General features: G+C 44.4%; 5 protein-coding genes and 2 non-coding genes across 7 annotated transcripts; 4 read left to right on the top strand and 3 right to left on the bottom strand.

Annotated features, from left to right (window-relative positions):
- Positions 1–1,323: 1,323 nt before the first annotated feature.
- Positions 1,324–4,948, bottom strand: LOC100831656 (NADH dehydrogenase [ubiquinone] 1 alpha subcomplex assembly factor 3). The gene is made up of 6 exons (XM_003574317.4): positions 4,766–4,948; positions 4,583–4,654; positions 2,493–2,609; positions 2,310–2,344; positions 1,909–2,009; positions 1,324–1,768 (listed from the first exon to the last, which is right to left on the bottom strand). The coding sequence occupies exons 1-6, from the start codon at positions 4,876–4,878 to the stop codon at positions 1,682–1,684; spliced, it is 525 nt and encodes a 174-aa protein (XP_003574365.1). The 5' UTR covers positions 4,879–4,948; the 3' UTR covers positions 1,324–1,681.
- Positions 4,949–5,045: 97 nt separating this feature from the next.
- LOC100832258 (tobamovirus multiplication protein 2B) lies at positions 5,046–7,353 on the top strand. The gene is made up of 5 exons (XM_003574319.4): positions 5,046–5,211; positions 5,925–5,990; positions 6,075–6,139; positions 6,330–6,488; positions 6,938–7,353. Exons 1-4 carry the CDS (start codon positions 5,092–5,094, stop codon positions 6,460–6,462), a joined length of 384 nt encoding a protein of 127 aa, XP_003574367.1. The 5' UTR covers positions 5,046–5,091; the 3' UTR covers positions 6,463–6,488; positions 6,938–7,353.
- Positions 7,354–8,644: 1,291 nt separating this feature from the next.
- Positions 8,645–8,723, top strand: LOC112272112. The gene has a single exon (XR_002965809.1). It is a non-coding gene; the product is annotated as a small nucleolar RNA U61 (small nucleolar RNA).
- An 82-nt stretch (positions 8,724–8,805) lies between these two features.
- LOC112272117 lies at positions 8,806–8,894 on the top strand. Its single transcript, XR_002965813.1, has one exon. It is a non-coding gene; the product is annotated as a small nucleolar RNA snoR14 (small nucleolar RNA).
- Positions 8,895–9,419: 525 nt separating this feature from the next.
- On the bottom strand, positions 9,420–13,380 carry LOC100831356 (probable methyltransferase PMT2). Its single transcript, XM_003574316.4, has 7 exons — positions 13,045–13,380; positions 11,704–12,349; positions 11,219–11,429; positions 10,843–11,134; positions 10,251–10,613; positions 10,083–10,160; positions 9,420–10,005 (listed from the first exon to the last, which is right to left on the bottom strand). Exons 2-7 carry the CDS (start codon positions 12,343–12,345, stop codon positions 9,777–9,779), a joined length of 1,815 nt encoding a protein of 604 aa, XP_003574364.1. The 5' UTR covers positions 12,346–12,349; positions 13,045–13,380; the 3' UTR covers positions 9,420–9,776.
- Positions 13,381–14,505: 1,125 nt separating this feature from the next.
- On the top strand, positions 14,506–15,446 carry LOC100842149 (phosphatidylinositol N-acetylglucosaminyltransferase subunit P). The gene is made up of 3 exons (XM_003572058.4): positions 14,506–14,796; positions 14,924–15,042; positions 15,153–15,446. The coding sequence occupies exons 1-3, from the start codon at positions 14,582–14,584 to the stop codon at positions 15,311–15,313; spliced, it is 495 nt and encodes a 164-aa protein (XP_003572106.3). The 5' UTR covers positions 14,506–14,581; the 3' UTR covers positions 15,314–15,446.
- On the bottom strand, positions 15,416–17,987 carry LOC100831966. Its single transcript, XM_003574318.4, has 4 exons — positions 17,521–17,987; positions 17,372–17,425; positions 16,263–16,388; positions 15,416–15,870 (listed from the first exon to the last, which is right to left on the bottom strand). Exons 1-4 carry the CDS (start codon positions 17,908–17,910, stop codon positions 15,700–15,702), a joined length of 741 nt encoding a protein of 246 aa, XP_003574366.1. The 5' UTR covers positions 17,911–17,987; the 3' UTR covers positions 15,416–15,699.
- Between the last annotated feature and the right edge of the window lie 271 nt (positions 17,988–18,258).

Raw genomic sequence — 18,258 nt, 5'->3', positions numbered from 1 at the left:
GAGCCTCCCCCTGCCTGCCTGCCTGCCTGCCTGGCACGACCCAGATACATCCGCTGACTTGGACCTGTTTTCCTGACTGCAATTAAAAGGCACATGCTGCGACAACCGAGCCTACTATCTCAAAATTTCAGTAATACTCCGTACTAAAGTTATTGTACATGCTTCGGTCTACGAGATACCAAAACCTAAAGCTCAACTAGCATGTTTTCCGTCTGTCTGGCCTTCTATTCAATTTTTGGTGCTTTTAGTTTTCTAAAAATCACTTCTTCCGTTTACACATAAAACTGAAAAGCACGTCGGGAGATGTTTCCTTTCAGAAGCTGCAGAAAGCACCTTCGGACGTGTTTCTCAGCTTCATATGTAAACGGAAAAAATGTATTTTACAAAGTTAGAAGTAGCAAAAGCTGAAACAGAAACCCAACGAACAGAACCCGGCTTATTGCTGTTTCATACGCAGCCAGCGTCTCGTCGACGACATCTGCCATGCCATGGTGGTATTAATGTGTCCGTCTGCGCCGTTCCCACGTGTATGCAATCGCAGAGAAAAAAAGAGAGGCACATGCTTTACCACGACGTGGAAAATACTACCCGTATACCACAGTTACAAAATGCTAACCAGTGAATCTGGCGTACGGGAAATCCACGGCCGTTCAGCATGGTCGACCAGAGGAGAGGAAGAAGGGTGACGTCGAACTTAGTTAGAGGTCGCTTGTCAGTACGGAGGAAGATGGCCGCGTGGGCGGAGAGGAATATGCCGCGACGTAGGGATGCCGATACGAGTGGATCCTGCTGTGCCGTGCTGTGCGGTTTGTGTGAGTCCGCTGCGGAGATAGCAATGCGCCCGACAGGCGATGCAGATAGCAGCAGACGAGAACAAACTGGCTGGAGATCGTCGTCGTGCATAGGGAAATAAAATAGTACACGATGCAGGTAAACGTTTGCGTCGAGGCCACCCAGATGGAGAAAACGATGCCGAAAAGGAATCCTCGTGGCTCTACTGCTGTATCATGTTCAAGTATGTGTGCATCTGCCGCTCCAGGCCTTCGCCTAGGCGTACATGGTTCCCCAAAGTTCCGGAGATCACATGAGAGCAGATTCTTTTCTCTACACCATCAATCAACTGCTGCAGATGATTGGAGCAAAGCAATTTTCTTGTAGGAGTACGTTCTAAGTTATAAGTAGCATCGAGTAGTCAGAAGAGAAGATAAATTATGTTGAAACGGAAGCCAAAGGAATAAAAAGAAAACACCGAAGATGGTAGGAGTATGTCTTATTTTCTCATCACGTGGACGATTTTACAATGCGCACTAGGAGACATCAGACTGAGAGAAAGCACCGTGCAATTAAGAACTGACTCGTTGTGTTTTGTTTGACTAGAGACGAAACAGAGGAAGGCTGCACAACATGACGGATGAATCCGAGGACCAACATGACCCAAGAACAAACGCCCGACGACCAATACAAAACACGACCCTCCTTATTTTGAGGCACGCTAGGAACTTGTGTTTTTTCTCTACTGCAATTACAAGAAAAGTGATCATTCCAAAGGGAAAAAGAAAAGAAAAAAAGAGGAGTGGACAACGACACTTGTCATTGTTACATGTTCGGATACCGATACAGGCGAGTTCTCATGTCAGCTCTATTGACTCCAAGGGGAAGACTCAACGTTTCTGCTCATGTTTCAAGAGGTGACTCCAAATGGAAGAACTGCGGCCGCAACTGGCCTCCCCTCTTCGTTCAGAATGTTATAAGTTGAAGCCGCATTCCTCTGGGAAAAGAAAATGAGGTATTAGGTACACATGCAGAGCTAAATACTTTGCATCTTAGGTACTCAAGTTCTGTTCCAGATTGAGGTTTTCAACAAGAGATTGTATATGGAACAGATGGGAAAATGAATTTGATCTCTACCGAATCAATGGCTTCCAGTTTCATCCCAGTTGACCGAATGAACTTGCGCAGCTCAGGACTGACCGGCTGGACTTGACTCCCGCAACCAAGAATTAGAATCTCTGGAGAAGCACAGTATGTAGGATGTTATGAACCAAACAAGATTTGTTTGATCCAGAAATATGAATAACAGGACTGTCCACCCGTCGGAGGAAGTTTTTTTTTATGTACTTGGACAGAAACCAGAGAAACATGTGGAGCCCCATCACAGAACTATGAATCAGACAGCAACATCACACACAAACATTATTCATTTCAACCTAACAAATGTAAATGTGAAAATTGCACCCTTGTGCCATTTCAAACGATGACATTAGCATGAGGAAATGCCATGAATAACTGTAGTGTACTGGTAAAGATACCTGGGATTGGATGCACAACTTTGAAGATCGATAAACTGCACATCGAAGGAAAGATAAATTGTCAGTAAAGAATAGATACACAGGAATAGATTCAATGGCAGAAGTGCAAAAAAACAAGCATCACATGGTCCTTTATTAAGCCATCGCTCAAGACAAAGAAGATGGGGGAAGTGTAAACCAAACCTTTCAGCAGTTATCTCTGCAAATGTTTTGGGTGTCCAGGTCATTATCTTGTTTTCTACTATCAGCAAGCTCCCTTCATACTTTACATTGTTAATCTTGAATCCAGTGTCATCGTAACTGCAAATGTAGGACAAACTTGAGACATTTGACTGAATATACAAGTTCTACAGCACTAAATGAGAAAGCTTACTGATTTTTTTTTCCAAAACAATACATAAAACTGGAAGCATGACAAGCCCCAGGAGCAAACCCAGACTGGTGGTGTACAGATGTACACCCAATATTTTTGGCAGAAAACAAAGATTAAGTAGGTACACTATAGATACCCCAGAAAATCAGCTCAGAAATTCGCAAAAATAGTGAGTTCATGTCAGCTCCCTCTCCTCCATTTCTCCTAGAAGTCTATTTGTTTTCAAACCACACGGCCTGTCGCTGTGTCGCATATGCCCCCCAACACACCCATCGCTCTACCTCTCTCAGCTGTTCATGATAGTTTTGAAGTATACTTTTGCGTGAATCAGAAGAATTAAAAATCAAGTTGCCTGGTGGTGCGAAAGTGGAACTATGGATACAGAAGCTTAACTACTAGTAGATTACATTATAGGGGAAGCATATTCTCTGTTCTAGCACAACTTTGTTTCCTTCGAAACGTGTACTTACAAATGTTTAAAACTCTGTGAACCATCTGTCAGTTATCTTACTTATAGTTAATCCATGGAACCATCTCTCAGTTAATATTACTTAGTTAGTGGACACTAATGTTTAAAACTCTATACACCTATTCAGAGAATCCTGGATGCGCCACTGACAAGCCCCTAAGACATGGCAAAATTTCAGGTGCGCTCCAAGTCACTAGTTTTTGCAATGCGGGTTACTCTTGCAACTGCATATATGCAAGACTGACAGGATGATTGTAAGAAAAGGACAGAAATGTTGGCAAAATTAAAGGAGAATGTGAGAAAATCAGTCCTATCCACCCACCAGTGGTAGTGCAAACTGCAAAGTGATTCTCTTACGAGGAAGTGAGAAACTGATGCAGCTCTCCCAGTTTTCAATTGAACCTAAAAAAACAGTTTAATTCTGCTTTCTCAGTAATAGGCTACTGCACTTCATTCCTCCACTTTGCATCATAAATAGGAACAAAAAAATAACTTGACCATTCGAGAGGCAAAGATGAATGTGCACCAAAACATTTGCTCAAACATGTTGCTTTCCTTTTCGTTCAGTCCAAAAGGTATCAATTCAATTTTGTGGAAGTTAGCGTTAAACACTGAAAAAATGTTCATAGCAGCACAAGATCCACTTCATATTCCAATTTCCTACTCCAGTAACTAAAGGATTAAAAAAAGGAAAAGGGTCAGAAGCAGCCATTTGTATATTCCTCTTCTAGCAAAAAACTTCAGCCTCACTACATATGCCACAAAATACTATTCCATAACATTAATTGCAAACACATAGTTCTAGAAGTCCTCGCTTGATTTAATTATATGGACATCTTGCATTGCATTTACAACGAAAGTAGCTACAACACACATGACATAGTAGGTGGTATCTAATTTTAAGAACACCTGTTTGAGTACGGGCATTTGTCGATGGCCTTATCTAATCAATCAGTCAGGCCCCTTGAGGACACTCTGTAACTAAAATTCCATACACTGATCCACCCAAACTTGTGGAGAGACTTGTGAATTACTATTTTGCAACCTGTTCTTTTGTATCGGGAGTAAATGTATCTTGCAGACTAAACTGTGCCCATTTCACGCACTCAACAAATTACTCCCTCCGTCCCATAATATGAGGCACGCACGCATCCCTAGATCATCAATTTAGCTAACTAAATATAAATTAAATAATTAAAAATCATATCATTAGAAAGTTCTTTCGATAACGAATCTAATGATGTACGGAGTCCTTTTGGTTAAAAAACATGGATATTTAATTGATCAAATTGAGGATCTAAGGATGCATGCGTGCCTCGTATTATGGGACGGAGGGAGTAACAACAGAACTTGAAGAATATACTCTGCCTATCGTACAACAAAAGCTGAAAAGAATTGAAATGGAACAGGTTGGATGTGATAAGAAATTACGATTGGAAGCGGAGCTGGTCTTCGGGGACGCTGTCGATGAGGTTGATCTGGTCGTAGAGCGAGAAGGTCCTCCTGATCACACCAAATCCACATCCCGGTCAAATCAAGCACACATCAACCACCAGTATCTACCAAGCAGGAGAGAACGAGAAGGAGGGGGGAGAGATTGGAGCCGATGCATACCTGAGAGACGGGAGGTGCCTGAGCCTGGGGGCGTTGGCGTTGGAGATGGGCTCGCTCCGCAACGACTTCACCAGCGTCGCCAGCGCTTTCTGCCCCCGCGCCGCCGCCGCCATCTTCTCCTCCTCTTCCTCGCCGCCGGCCGGTGGGGGGCGTGTCGTCTTCTAGAGGGGATTGGTAATTTTGTATGCAACACCTCTGAAAATGTTTCAAATTACAAATGGGTCCTTAGATGGACAGCCCACGTGGCCCATGTTACAGTTTATTGGGCTGGGCTTCGAATTATTTTGAGGCCGCGGTGTGCGACAACGACGACGACGACGTGGGAGATGGCTGCGGCGGCGGGCGGCGGAGGCGGAGCGAAGGCGGCGGTGGCGGAGCAGATAGGACAGTCGGTGCAGTCCACCTCCAACCTCCTCCACCTCATGGAGCAGTCCTCCCCTGCCCAGGTCCCCACTCTCCCTCTAATCCTTCGTCTGTTCCAGTTTGTCGTCTACGAGTTCCTTGCTGTTTCCCATCCGTTTGGATGTGATCAAAAGCAACGATTTGTCAAATCTGGGAAAATTTGGCAGCAAAAGGATGCTGATTCCTGCATAATTGTTCTTTAGGTGCCCTCAATGTTGTGAATCTTATGATAGATATAGATTTAGTCATAACTACTTGTAATTAGGTCTTGATGCCTGAATGTACGCATTTATGACCAAATCCTAGTTGCCTTGTTGCATTTTATGATCTAGTATATGAGGTCAAGACACATCTAACATTTATCGACATTGATGAGTAGTGAGAGCTTTGATCAGTGTTGAAAAAGTTACAAAGATACTGCTCTGTGGTGTTCATATGCAGAATGATATTACATGGCTAGATTGTTTGTATATTTTCATTCTAGTTCAGACCTCATAGATCTGAACCACTAGACTCAGATGCTCGTGGAAGTGGAACTCTTCCTGGCTGCGATCATCCTCTGTCCCCCAGATTCCTCAAAATAATCTTCTATACCCCAATATATCCGAGTTTATTTACTTGCTACAAGCCTGCAACTGCAGATATATGCCAATACACTGAATTCAGGAGTGTTGATATATTTGTGATTCTGTGGTCTGTGCCTGGAAGGAATAGTTTTATGTGTTATTGTGCTAAGACGGTATCCTTTTGGTTACAGGTCCACTTGGCAAAACTTCCAAAGAATCTCTTGGCAAAAGCATCTGTTACAAAGAACACAGAGCAAGTAAGGTGTCCCTTTTTGCATTGATGTGAAATTACTTTGCCTAGGGAATGTAGTTATTAACATTTGTATCTTAATATATTCTAGGTGCTACAACAACTACCTAATGTAATTTCTTCCTTGGATGCTTTTATGGACAGTAGTCTACAAAGGTGACTTTCACAACTTCATGTCATTTACACACCCATTATTATGTTAAAAGAATCTTTGGAACTAATTTAGCTTATTCACAGAGCTTTTTAACAATAATTTTTACATGTTTCAACGAACTGCACGATTTGATGTTATTTTTATTCAGTGTCACCTCTAGTAACATCATCATTTAAACTTCACACCTTGCAGTGCTTCTCAAATTAAGACTGTGACACAACTATTGTCAAACATGGAGAACACCCAACTCAGATCTATCTTGCCTGCCTCTCGGTTACAGAAAGATGAAAAGAGTACCGAGCCTGGAGAACTCACGGTTGAATGACATGTTCAATGAGGCTTATGTCCCAGGTGAAGTACAGTTCTTTATTTCTTGAAGCCACCTCTATTTTTGTTTGGTGCATAAATGTACGTATACTTTTTTACAAATTATGTACGGAGTACACTGCACCAGATTCCTGTAGTGTTTATTGACAATTTAACATGACTGAAAGCAAAACAAACATAACTAGATCCATCTGACTTGTTCAGACAGATTGCTTCTTCACTAGACATAGCATCATGTTCTTGTCTGTTTCAAATTCGCAGATTTGAGTCATCTATAAATCTTTGACTTGCATATCACACCTCGTTAATTCACATATGATTGTATATTTGTAGTATTTGCATCGATGCAGATCGTATGTTTTTGTGTGCTCGGCACACATGCATGCTCGTGATTGTTTCAGAAAAGGTTACTCCTTTGTAGTGTTATTTCCTCATCCAAATAAACTGATCATCTTTCTTTTGTTTCGTGGCAGATCTCACCCAAGACTAGGCTCAGCCACCTTTGCTGAAGGTCAGGAAAAACTGAAAAAGTAACTAATGACTTAAGATCCGCAAGATTCAGGAAACTGTGCTGCAATGCGCGAAGGACCATTCTTGCTTACAATGCTCCAAGATCAACGGAGTGGACTTAGCAATAGTTCTTTATTTCATTTCCAGCTTTACTATGGTTTCTTTGAAAGGGTGAAACCATTAGCTCTGTGGGCTGTGGTTTTGCATGGCTGGAGCCCGGAGCCAACAAACCTGCTGTCGCTGCAAATTATGTTCATTGGCTACAACTTAGGAGAAACCTTGGCGTTGTGTCCTTTTCATTTATAAAAGCATAATAAAATAAAAGATGATAGATGCTGTCTGATCTTTGACCATTTGTTTGGCATGTTTTTAGAGATTTGTTTGGCATGTCTACATGTGTATGAAATTGTCATATTTTTAATGGGGTTATCGTTATTTCCAATCTGAAATACTCATTTTTATGTGGACCTTCTGACATTAGTCAGAAATCACTTTAGTCTTTTTTTTTTGCGAAATGACATATCAATCATAAAGGTTAACTAGAAGTACAAAACATCTCAAAATAATAAAAAACACATCGAGGTCCCTGGACCATTGAACGAGCACTACGTTGTTAGAACGAGCCTACGGCGTGCCGTTGTAACTGCTCTCCTATTGGAGCCGGCCTAACCTTGTCGATGACAACCGGAAAATCCTCGTCCACATGCTCTTAAGGACCGGCATCCCGAAGTCATATTTGTCATTGTCTAATTGATATGAAGACCTTGACACCATTTCTCGCTGATACGAACGCACGACAAGAAACCCTATCCTCATTGTCCCAAGAAGACGACATGAATTAACATCGACGCTCTGCCAATTCCGTCATGACGGAATAACTTGAGGGGAATCGGAGCCCGGAAGACCATCTCGATGATGAAGGCTACATCCGCGAGGACCACACCATCTTCCAGACGTCTCCCATAGTATGAAGCACCGTAATAACAAGAAATAGGCGGGATGGGGGAGTCATCTTCCATGCCGATTGCGCTGCCGTAGTCTCACTGCCGTTAGTCCATGGCAAACAAAGACCTACCAAAAGCCATTGGTCAGAAAAATTACAGCTTCCGCCGGTAGGTCGAGACACATCCCCACCGGCAAGTTGAAGACCGACGAATGTGTTGCCGCTTTCCCAAACTTTGAACCATAGCCCTTGTGGGCTCAAACATGGATATTAAAAAAAGGCTTATGAAAAATCGACTAAGTTCTTCTGACTATTCAAAATCAGATTGATTTATTTCCCTTTATTTTTAGACCAATCAGATTTATCCTTTTTACAAGAGTATTAGAGAGAAAGTTTGGCCCAATGAGCTGGGCCATACAGCCTGAAATTTTCATTAATCCTTGGTCTGGGCTTCCAAAAGCCCAACAAAAAGAACCCAGACCCTCTAGGGTTTCCCGTCTCTTGCCCTATATAATGGAGGGCGCAGGGTGGCTAGCCTTCAGCCGCCGCCTTGCATCTCCTACTCATTGTTCCATCTGATCCTACTTCTTTTCAATTTTCTTTCGTTTTATCGATTCTCTTCGGTTTTGAAGAACAAAACTTCTATTCATTCAGCTTCCCCTTATTTTCAGAAAAGCTTGTTGTTTTGAGTTTAGTTTCTTTAGATGATTTATTGTAGATGGTCGGTCGGCGATGAGGAACGAAACCTGTGCCGGAGGCGGATGCGCCGGTGTTGGCAACACAACCCTCTAAGAAGTTCTGAGCCACCACTTATTTGATCCAGATTCAATTGTTTTCTTTAGTTTTTTGTTCGATTTGTGTCTTCTTGGGCGGATCGAAGATTTTGATGCGAGGTGATGATGTTATGTATGATAGTCTGTCAATCCCCTGATGTCACAACGTGATGACACGCATACATCCCGACAGGCTCTGATCGCATCTCCCGATCTCTTCTTTCAACATTTAGTCCATCTGCCATAAAAATTTGCCTTCAAATGACAACAGTTGCCTTTCTCGATTTATTTTTCATTTTGGAAAAAAAAATCACATGCTCGGAAAAGAACAAACGTTTGTAGCAATCAAGCAAGATAAGAACGAGGCATGTTGAAGAAACTGAAAATGGCACAACTCACGGAAGGACTACGAACATTATTTGTGAATTTGAGTATTTGAACGGGTTGCTGCCTCGGCAATTATCAAGCCAGATTGTAGCCACCGGCGATATTGGCTGCAGGGCAATCCAGTTCTCACATAAACATGGTTCTTTGGACATGTAGGGACCAGGGAGCAGCCCCGTCCGTGGAGTAGTTCATTTACAACTGCCCTATTATTATTTTATATTTAATGAGGTGTATTTACAGTCATTTTTGCGGCAATAGATGAAGGAAACAAGACATACAGATTGGGTTTAGTTCACCAACCCGAACAAACACTGAAGTTGATGTACGTAACACCAACAGATGTAACAAAAAAAAATCCTTTATGGAAAAATATTTGATGATAGTCCTGATGTTGTTGATGTTTTTCTACAAACCGTCAAAGTTAACAAAGTTTGACAGTACAAATCAATGCACATACAACTCAAAACCAAGAGTATCGTAGTATCAGTTTGTATTTAACAGTGGACTATAAAGGGGAAGTACCGCAGTAACTGTGTATTGCCGCCAATATGTACTAACAAGTTCGTGAATTAATATTTCCATTTAACCCCCTGGTAAACCATATGAACAACCAGCTCCCGGGGCATCATCACCATTGTTTGTTGACTGTATCATCTCTCCCAACTGCGATCTGGTGAGGTTCGTATCTATGAACGAAATCTATGATCCATTCTCTTCTTCGCGGCCAACCCAGTACTCCTTAACAGCAATAAGAATCTTTTCGGGCACATAGGGGCCATCTTCGTGATCAAGTAGCTTGGTCTTCCACCGCATCCCCGCAACTGTGCTCCTAACCTTGTTCAGCACATGAACATTGTCCCGCAGTATGACCGTGCCCTCTGGACGTAAGATCCTATCCATCTCAAGAAGAATGTCTTCCAGGTCACACCTACCGAAGGAAAATCATGTTAGAAGAAGGCAAGGATCCCCTTTGTATCATGAGCAGGGAAGAGCAAGATCACCTACTTGTTTTCATACAAAGTGAAGACCCCACTCGCATGTATTAAGTCATATGTCCTAGGGTACGTCGAGAAGGCTTCACACCTGACAACAACATGAAGCCACTGTAATTCAGGAATGGTTTCAACATATTATTTGATGATAAGCACCAGAACATGGGGACTTCAAACTCACCAATCATGGTATATGCCAATAAGGCCTCGCTCGTAGATGATACCGAGGGTGTTCCTCTCTGATATCGTAGGCACAACGTTCATGACCCACGACCCAGGAGAATCCAGCACTGCAGCAAAACTTCCAAGGCCTGCATTCATGTCCATGATATTCCTATACCTTGAAGTCCCTATCAACTTGTTCATCCTCTTGTATGTATCAACATGCTTCTTCCATGACTTCTTATCCTCCTCATAGACTTCTTCTGTAACACCTGAGGTACCTTCTAGAATTCTGGGAGGGACGGCAAATAGTCTCTCTGGAAACTTCTTTAGCTGTCCTCCCTCCGGCAAAGGTGTTATACAAGCTTCCATTTTCTTATACCTAAAGTGATATACACAAATGTGGTTAACAAAACTGATGATGGAAGGACAGAAAATATAAAAGGTTTTATTCCATGGATTCAGGATTATGTAAGGATTTGTCTCAGTTAATTGCTTGAGTTGATATGCATGTTAGTAGTTCACAGCAAGCATATAAAGCTACCATCATTAAATTAATGTACATTTCTAAAAAAAGATACTGTAGCATAATGCCTGTATAGTGAACATACCAGATGTCATCTGCACCTTGAACTTTGCACATCTTGCTAGTACGACCATGCTTGTTATGGCATCCATTTGAATCTGCCTTTTTCTGCCAAATAGCAGTATCTCCCTTCTCATAGATTTTATCCCAGCAAAGCATTTCAGCAGTGTTCTCAATCATATTTTGCTCTTTCTCTGAATCTTGTCGGGATCTTTTCCATGTTTGGTAATGTGTCTTCCAGTTAATGGGAGGGCCAGATAATATCCAATAACCTCCAGGCCTAAGAACCCGATCCACCTCCATCATGTACATCCCACCTGCAGGAAGTAAAATACTATAGGTCGTGAAGATAATCATTGACACAAGCATTCCAATTTTAATGCATGGTTGACACTACTCACTGTTTGAGACCCAGGGGATTAAGCAGCGTGAGCAATGGGCCATGTCAAAAGATCTAGATGGGTATGGGAGCTTTATAGTTCCAAGCACTCCAATTACAGCAGGAACACCTCGCTCTAAAGCAAATTGAACCTGAGCTTCGTGTGAGTCTCGAGGTGCAAATGACATGGCCAATATATTTCTATCCATTAGGTAAGCACCCCAGCTTGCAACCTACACATGGTCAAAAATGTCCAAGTCTTCATGGCAAGGAAGTACCACCATAAGGAAAACAAGGAAAATGACCTAATTGTACATGTGAAAATACCAGGAGGTTGGACTAAGTAAGAAGTATACAAGATAATAACATCTAATAACTTGGTGCTATATGAAATAGAGCATAAACTACGCAAAGATGCAAACAGGAAGATAATTATAGATATTGTGAGTAGCTGCTAACACATATCTAAGGCAGGAAATGACTGAAAGATATGCTTATTCGACATACCCCACATCCAGTATCAAGCGCAGTTCTAATGGTGCCATCAGCAAGTGGAATGACTGATGCAAGTTCATCAATGTAAGAGCTTGCTCCATTTGGAAACATTGTCCCTCCTCCTGGAAATTTGAACACATCCCCCTGGTATTGGATCCAGTTCTGAACAGCTTTCTCGACTGTCAGACTCTTATATGGAGCATTTGCATACGGAACATACTCACGGCTCTTGGGCCAAGGGAAAGGGGTGACATAGCCTTTTGGTGCTGGGATTAGACAGTGCAGTTTCTCATTATCCACAGGACAATGCCTCTCTCGATAGGTCATGTTTTCTCTAGGAAAGGTCATTGCTCGGCTCTGATCTTGGCAAGGAGTATAGTCACTGTATCGAATATGGCATGGCGCAATTACTTTACTGTTCATGACCAACGGATTAACACCACCCCTGCTATGATGGGTCTCGAAGTGCAAATTTGGCAAGATTGTACAGTCGGTTTCCTTTGTCACTCTCAGTGCTATACTATCACCCCTTCCTGTCCCACTTTTCTGCCAAGCGCCTAGTATATAGAAGAAGCCGCACAAACTCATCACAATTAGTACTGACATCACGCTCCGTGTCCTATGGTCACCTGGATTCATTCTTGAGCCCCTCATGAACCTGAAATTATCACAGGAAAAACATAATGATTCACTCTAAATGAAGTAGGCAATTGCAATGCAAAGTTTATCCATAGGATATCGACATCACATTAACTTTCTGAAACAAACGTCACATTAATGAGATGTGTCAAATCAAACCAAATACTAAGAAATTAGCCAAATCCTAATGGATGTCAATAGTATCAGATGATCCCAATTGGTAACATCAACAACACTTGGTTTTTGGGGAGTCAATGAAATTTAACAAGTTATATATCGAATTATAAGTATTAGGATCAGCGCCAAATGAAACCAGGCATATTTTAGATCGAAGAGCTTATCACAGGAGAATCATAATATATCCTTTCTGCCTGACGGTTTTAAGCATCAGATTAGTGTTTCATCATGTGCAATCACAGACCAGTCATCGTAACTAGCGTAGCATAGTATAGCTTTTTTTTTGAAGAACGCATAGTATAGCTTTCAGATGCCTATTTTCAGAAGGTGCGCTCTAAGCAAGTCCCGTAGAATCTACACACACACACACACACACGGGCGGGCGGAGGACCCGGTAGGGCAAGGTAGTGCGGCCGCCCCACCTTGATTTTCGCCTCAGTTATGAATTGGGGAAGATGAAACGGGAAGCTAAAGCGCGGAATCCGTTCGTGGGGTGATTGGGAGGAGAAACGGTCGGGAGAGAGAGGGGAGATCAACCTGCGGTGGAGGAAGACGAGCCAGGGGGCTGGGGCGCTCGGCAGCGATGGCGGCGCTGGCGCGAGGAGGAAGACGAGCAACGGAGCGAGCCTAATGGACTAGGGGGGATTTGATCTGATCTTCAACACCACCGTGTCGAGGGGCTAGCCAGGCGCGCGGCGGGGTGGGCGAGCGCGAGCGGTGCCGCCGATGGAGAGGAGGAGGAGGTGGTGGGTTTGGGGTGCTGTCGTCGGCTAGTGGTGGTGGGTGGTTTGACTTGGCCGCTCCTGGGCGGCGGCGTCAGCGAGACATCCGGGCGGGGACAACGGGAAGAGGACGACTAGACGCGGGAGGGGAAAAGAGCCACGGCCCAACTCATAGCCGTCCGGTCGCGTCGCGGCGTCGTCGTGTGTTGTTTTGGTCGTGAGCAGATGCAACTAAAAATGAAATGAAGTATATGTGGCACAGTGTAGCATTTTCCATAATGTTATTGTGCATTGATAATGATAATGATAATGATAATGATAATTAACCATCTTAGTTGTTCGAATTTTTTTCCTTAAATCTCATCCATGTAAGTAAGCCTTTGATCAAGATCGAACTATCCTCGTATTCAACTTGGTCCAAACGTATCTAAGAAATTTAATTTTACTGGACCTGGTAAGAGCATAATTTTTGGTGACTTAGATTTTCAAATAGACACCTGATAATTAACAAGCCTCTTTTATACAAAATTGTTAGGGCAAGGTCACATGGCATGTCAGGATCTTTTGAAAGGCTTAAATCACACGGAAGACAAAGGTAGAAGGGATGAGAAGTAAAAAGAAGGAGACGAGGAAATTTCCGCATAGCACAACCAAAGCATGTAGTAGGATACTCGTATTACTCTCGACTAGCTTATAGTGGGTCCTTGGTTTCATACACATGGCTTATTCTAACCGATACCGGCGTCACTCTCCTCACTGGTTGGTGATCCCGTCATGTCAAATGGCTCATGATCTCCTAGAGCGGCTCATGGATAGTCTTTATCATGAACGCCTCCACCGGTGAAGTCGTCATGGAGTGTGGCGGAGGTGTGACAAGCCGTTTGAAATTATCTAAACAAGATGAGTTAGAGACACACGAACGACGAGAGGTGGCACCAGCGAAGGTGCGGCTGGAATTTGAGATGAAACTGAAGTCGACCAAAATGTGGCAAAGTGATTCCGACGGAGGTGCAAATGAAATCCGAGCCGATAAAGATGGCAATGCAAGAGATGAGGTTGGAGGTTAAGCGTGCTCCTCAATTATTGGTTACACTCTCGAGACGGTACTGTTTGTTTCGTGTCTTTTCGTGTGTGTTCAAGGTCGAAGGTGTTGAATAAAAATTCGGTTAAATAATCAAAATATTTTGATTATATTAAAAGATCGAGCCGGTGAAGTTAATTCTATTTTTAGATTATTAAGCAGTGAAAATAGGTGAATTATGATACGGAGTATATTTGTATTTGATGCACCCGTCTTCCTCCGGTACAGATCTCCCAGTCTCCGGTCCCCAACCCTCACCGCGATCACCACCATGCCATCGGCTGACGCGAGGGAGTCTCCGGCGGCGAGGCCGTGGAGCCCCAGACAAGCGGAAAGAACCCCCAGAGTCCGCCGCCCGAGGCCGTCGGAGGCGTACGGCTTCGCGGGAACCATCGCCGCGGCTGCCGCCGCCGCCGCGTACCTCGCGTGGGCGTACGCGCCGGAGCCGTGGCTCCGTTCCCTCGGCGCCACCTACTACCCAAGCAAGTGCGCGCCTCCTCCTCCTCCTCCTCCTCCTCTTCGCGCCGCAGTTGCTTCTTCCTCGGTTCGCTTGCATTGCACGGCGTGCGCATGAAACAGTGTCGTGTCGCTGACCCGATGCTGTGCTTGTCAGGCACTGGGCGCTCGCCGTGCCGGCGTTCGTGGCGGTGGCGGCGGCGCAGGGAGTGGTGCTGTACATGGCGTCCAACTTCCTCCTCGCTGCCCCGCCGGCTTGCCTACACACAATCACCGGTCAGACCGTCAGAACCGACGGCTTCCGCTCTAGCCACTTCACATCTTCAGAAACCGTTGGTGTCAGTTTGCGGGCTGACGATGATCTCCGTTGATTGACTCTTTGACAGATGAACACGCCCGGGAGCCGTCGTCTTCTCCGGGAACGGGAGCGGAGGTGGAGCCCATCGAGCCCATCTCGGACCTCGGCGTCGACCGGATGAATCATCTCATGTTCGGCGATCGAAGCAACAACCTGTTCATTCACTGCACAGCGGATGGACTCGACTGAACTGAAGCCCATAAATCTGCAACTGTTCGCTGATTGTTTCCACCCTGCAACCTCGTATTGACCTAGCTTCAGTACAGCTACAGCATGTATGCACGAGGGTTCTTTTTTTGCCTTAGCAAGTTTCATTACTCAAGTCATTGATCTACAAATTACTACTAGTACAACTGCTCACTACTGCACTTTCAAAATAGCAAGTTGTGGATGCGCCACAAGAGAGCTGCGCATGCCAAACATCATCTCGCAATGAGCGCGTAATGTACAACACACATAACAGAACTGGCCGCATATACAAGACCGCTCATGGAAGTCCCGACCTGAGCATTGTCTTCTCGTCCTCTCCGTTTCCTTGATCTGCCCGTGTACGGTGGAACACCTGCGTGTTTTTCTTACTTCTCCTCGAACTCCACATCGATTATATCAGGTTCTGAGTTTCTTGAACGGCCAGCCCCTCCGGAGGAACTGCTGCTTGGTTGCCACACTATGTTTTGGCAATTCATGCACCGGATGACTTGGTTGCGGTAGCCCACGAACCGCCTTTTACATGCTGGGCATGTTCCCTGGAAATGAAACTTGTTGCATCAGTGACTGCCATGACTGGTGGTATAGCTGACTACTGTAGGGAACAAAACACACAGAAACACTGCAGATGATCCTTCAACCATCCACAAACAGCCATATTTTCTTTTGTGTTGAACCACTAGCATAAAGATGTGGGTGGAAGTAAATATAAAGCTCCGAATCTACGGTGGTGAAGTGTTTCCTTCAATAAAGTGGTGAAGTGCCAAGTCATACGCACAAACACTCAAAAGGGATTAAACACAATTCCTAGCTTTTATCAATTCAGCGAAAACTATATAAATCAAGAACAGACTGCTGCAGATTTACTAAAGAGTGATTAAAATGAGTAGAGGACAACAGGCTTCATTTAGAAAGACAGGTGCCCTTTTACCTCAATAGCAACCCTGTTAGCAAAGGTTCCGAGGAGAAGAGGGGCAGCAAAAGGCAGCACAAATGTACTGAAAATGAATACTCTGAATAGCCACCCCGATAGTGCAAACCAAACGAAAAAGAGTGTCTGCACAAGAAGATAGTTAGCACTACAATGTACTCAGGTGGTATATAATTGTTTTCAGAAGATAATATTGAAGTAGACATAAAAGCGGACATGAGAAGCTACTCGAAGTTAGCACTATTTATAAATAATGCTCGGATCATAAACAATATATTAAGTGCATGCACAACTCGGTTAGCATGATTTCTGACTGGAAGATGGACTAACAGAAATTTTGTTTAGGATAAACTTCTCAATGAAATCTAGAGAGAGAAATGAATTGACATATTTGATTATCTCTCTCCTTTCCTGGTTTTTCATTCTTCTTATGAGGCATCCGAGAATGATTTCAACAGCAGCAATCTTTGATGGCATTTTAACATGTCATCTTCACACTCTTAACCTTATAGGGGTTTCATGAGTTATGATCATGCTTTGGTTAACTTAGCCATGTAGTTTTGGAAAGGAATCCAAGAGCCTCACAAGAAGTATCAGGCTTGAGAATATCAATCAACTGCTGGGAACAACTAATTCCGATCAATACCAAAGTCACCGCAACCCACAGTCAGAGTAGTAAGCCTGCAGATTAATTGATCTTGTGTTACGAACAACTAATTCTTCCTGCACAGTTGGCACACAGTATACTACAGGAAACTAAATCCCGGAACTGATCAGAGCTTAGGAACAAACTAGTATGATCCCCTTCGAATGGAAAAATCCCATTCAATGAGAATTTGGTTCACCCCACACGTACTCGTCATGGACAACCTGCTTTTCTATGTTATATAGACTTGCACGTTACTACTATCCGGAGTAAGGAGCAGCAGGTTGTATCGGTTGCAAAACATGTTGACATGTCATAAGCAAAATCGAAGCCGTGATGATCTATGCAAGCATGCGACTGATTACGAAGCACAGAAGCTAGAACTGATTCAGTAAGTTAACCTGATCGATTTCAAGCTACTAATACAAACCAAAAAAGGATTTCAAGCTACTAGTGAACTCACAGATAAAGCTCTCCCAATAGGAGTCGACAGGAAGTCAGTCAGCTCCCTCCGATACTGCAACACAAATCACAAATTAGCCCCAAATCAAGACAAGTAATAGGCGCTAATAGGTAACAGCTAGTACATAGCATGGAAGAGAGAATAGGGACCCTGGGCCAGTTGCGGGAGAAGTCGACGGAGAATGAGCGCCACCGGCGGCCAACGCCGAGCTCGGCGTCGATCTCAGCGGCGCGCTCCCTCGCCGCGCGCGCGGCCTCAGCCACGCGGCGGGAGATCGAGTAGCGCCCGTCTAGGCGCTGCGCGGCCTGGCGCGCCTCGAAGGAGAACCGCTCGGCGCCCGCGTTCGCGCCCCGCCACGCGCGACGCAGGAGGCCGTCGAGGTCGGCGCGGCTGAAGAAGGCGCGCGGGGACACCGCCGCGGCCCTCCGGCGAGCGGGAACGGCGGAGGGCGATAGGTGGAGAAGGAGGCGGCCTGGGCTGCCCGCGGTTGTCAGCGGTGGGGGGTGATGCCACCGAGGGGGCGCGAGCGTGGACGCCATTCCGGCGAGGGCAAGGGGGGGCGAGGGCGAGAATTATTGTGCGGACGGGGTCGCTCGGTTTGTGGGCCGTGTGAGCTCAGTCACTTCGTTCGTTGGGCCTCTAGCCTGTGAGGCCTTTCTTTGTGCCCCACCCCCACGTAGTTTCGTGAAGATTCTCAAAAAAAATTAAAAAACGTAGTTTCCCGAAGAAAAAAAAATTGCATGGTTTTTTGGGTAAGTTTACTGTTTACAAGACCGGATCGGAATCAACTACTCTCTCCTTGCCGCACACGGAGTAGCACCTATATATGTAACAATCGAATCGCCGTGTTGTATGAACGGTGAGTCGTGGCACGAACCGACTCATCA

Source organism: Brachypodium distachyon, chromosome 3, assembly GCF_000005505.3.
Source record: "Brachypodium distachyon strain Bd21 chromosome 3, Brachypodium_distachyon_v3.0, whole genome shotgun sequence".
In the NCBI taxonomy this organism is placed as follows: Eukaryota; Viridiplantae; Streptophyta; class Magnoliopsida; order Poales; family Poaceae; genus Brachypodium; species Brachypodium distachyon.
This window is presented reverse-complemented; position numbering and strand designations above follow the sequence as displayed.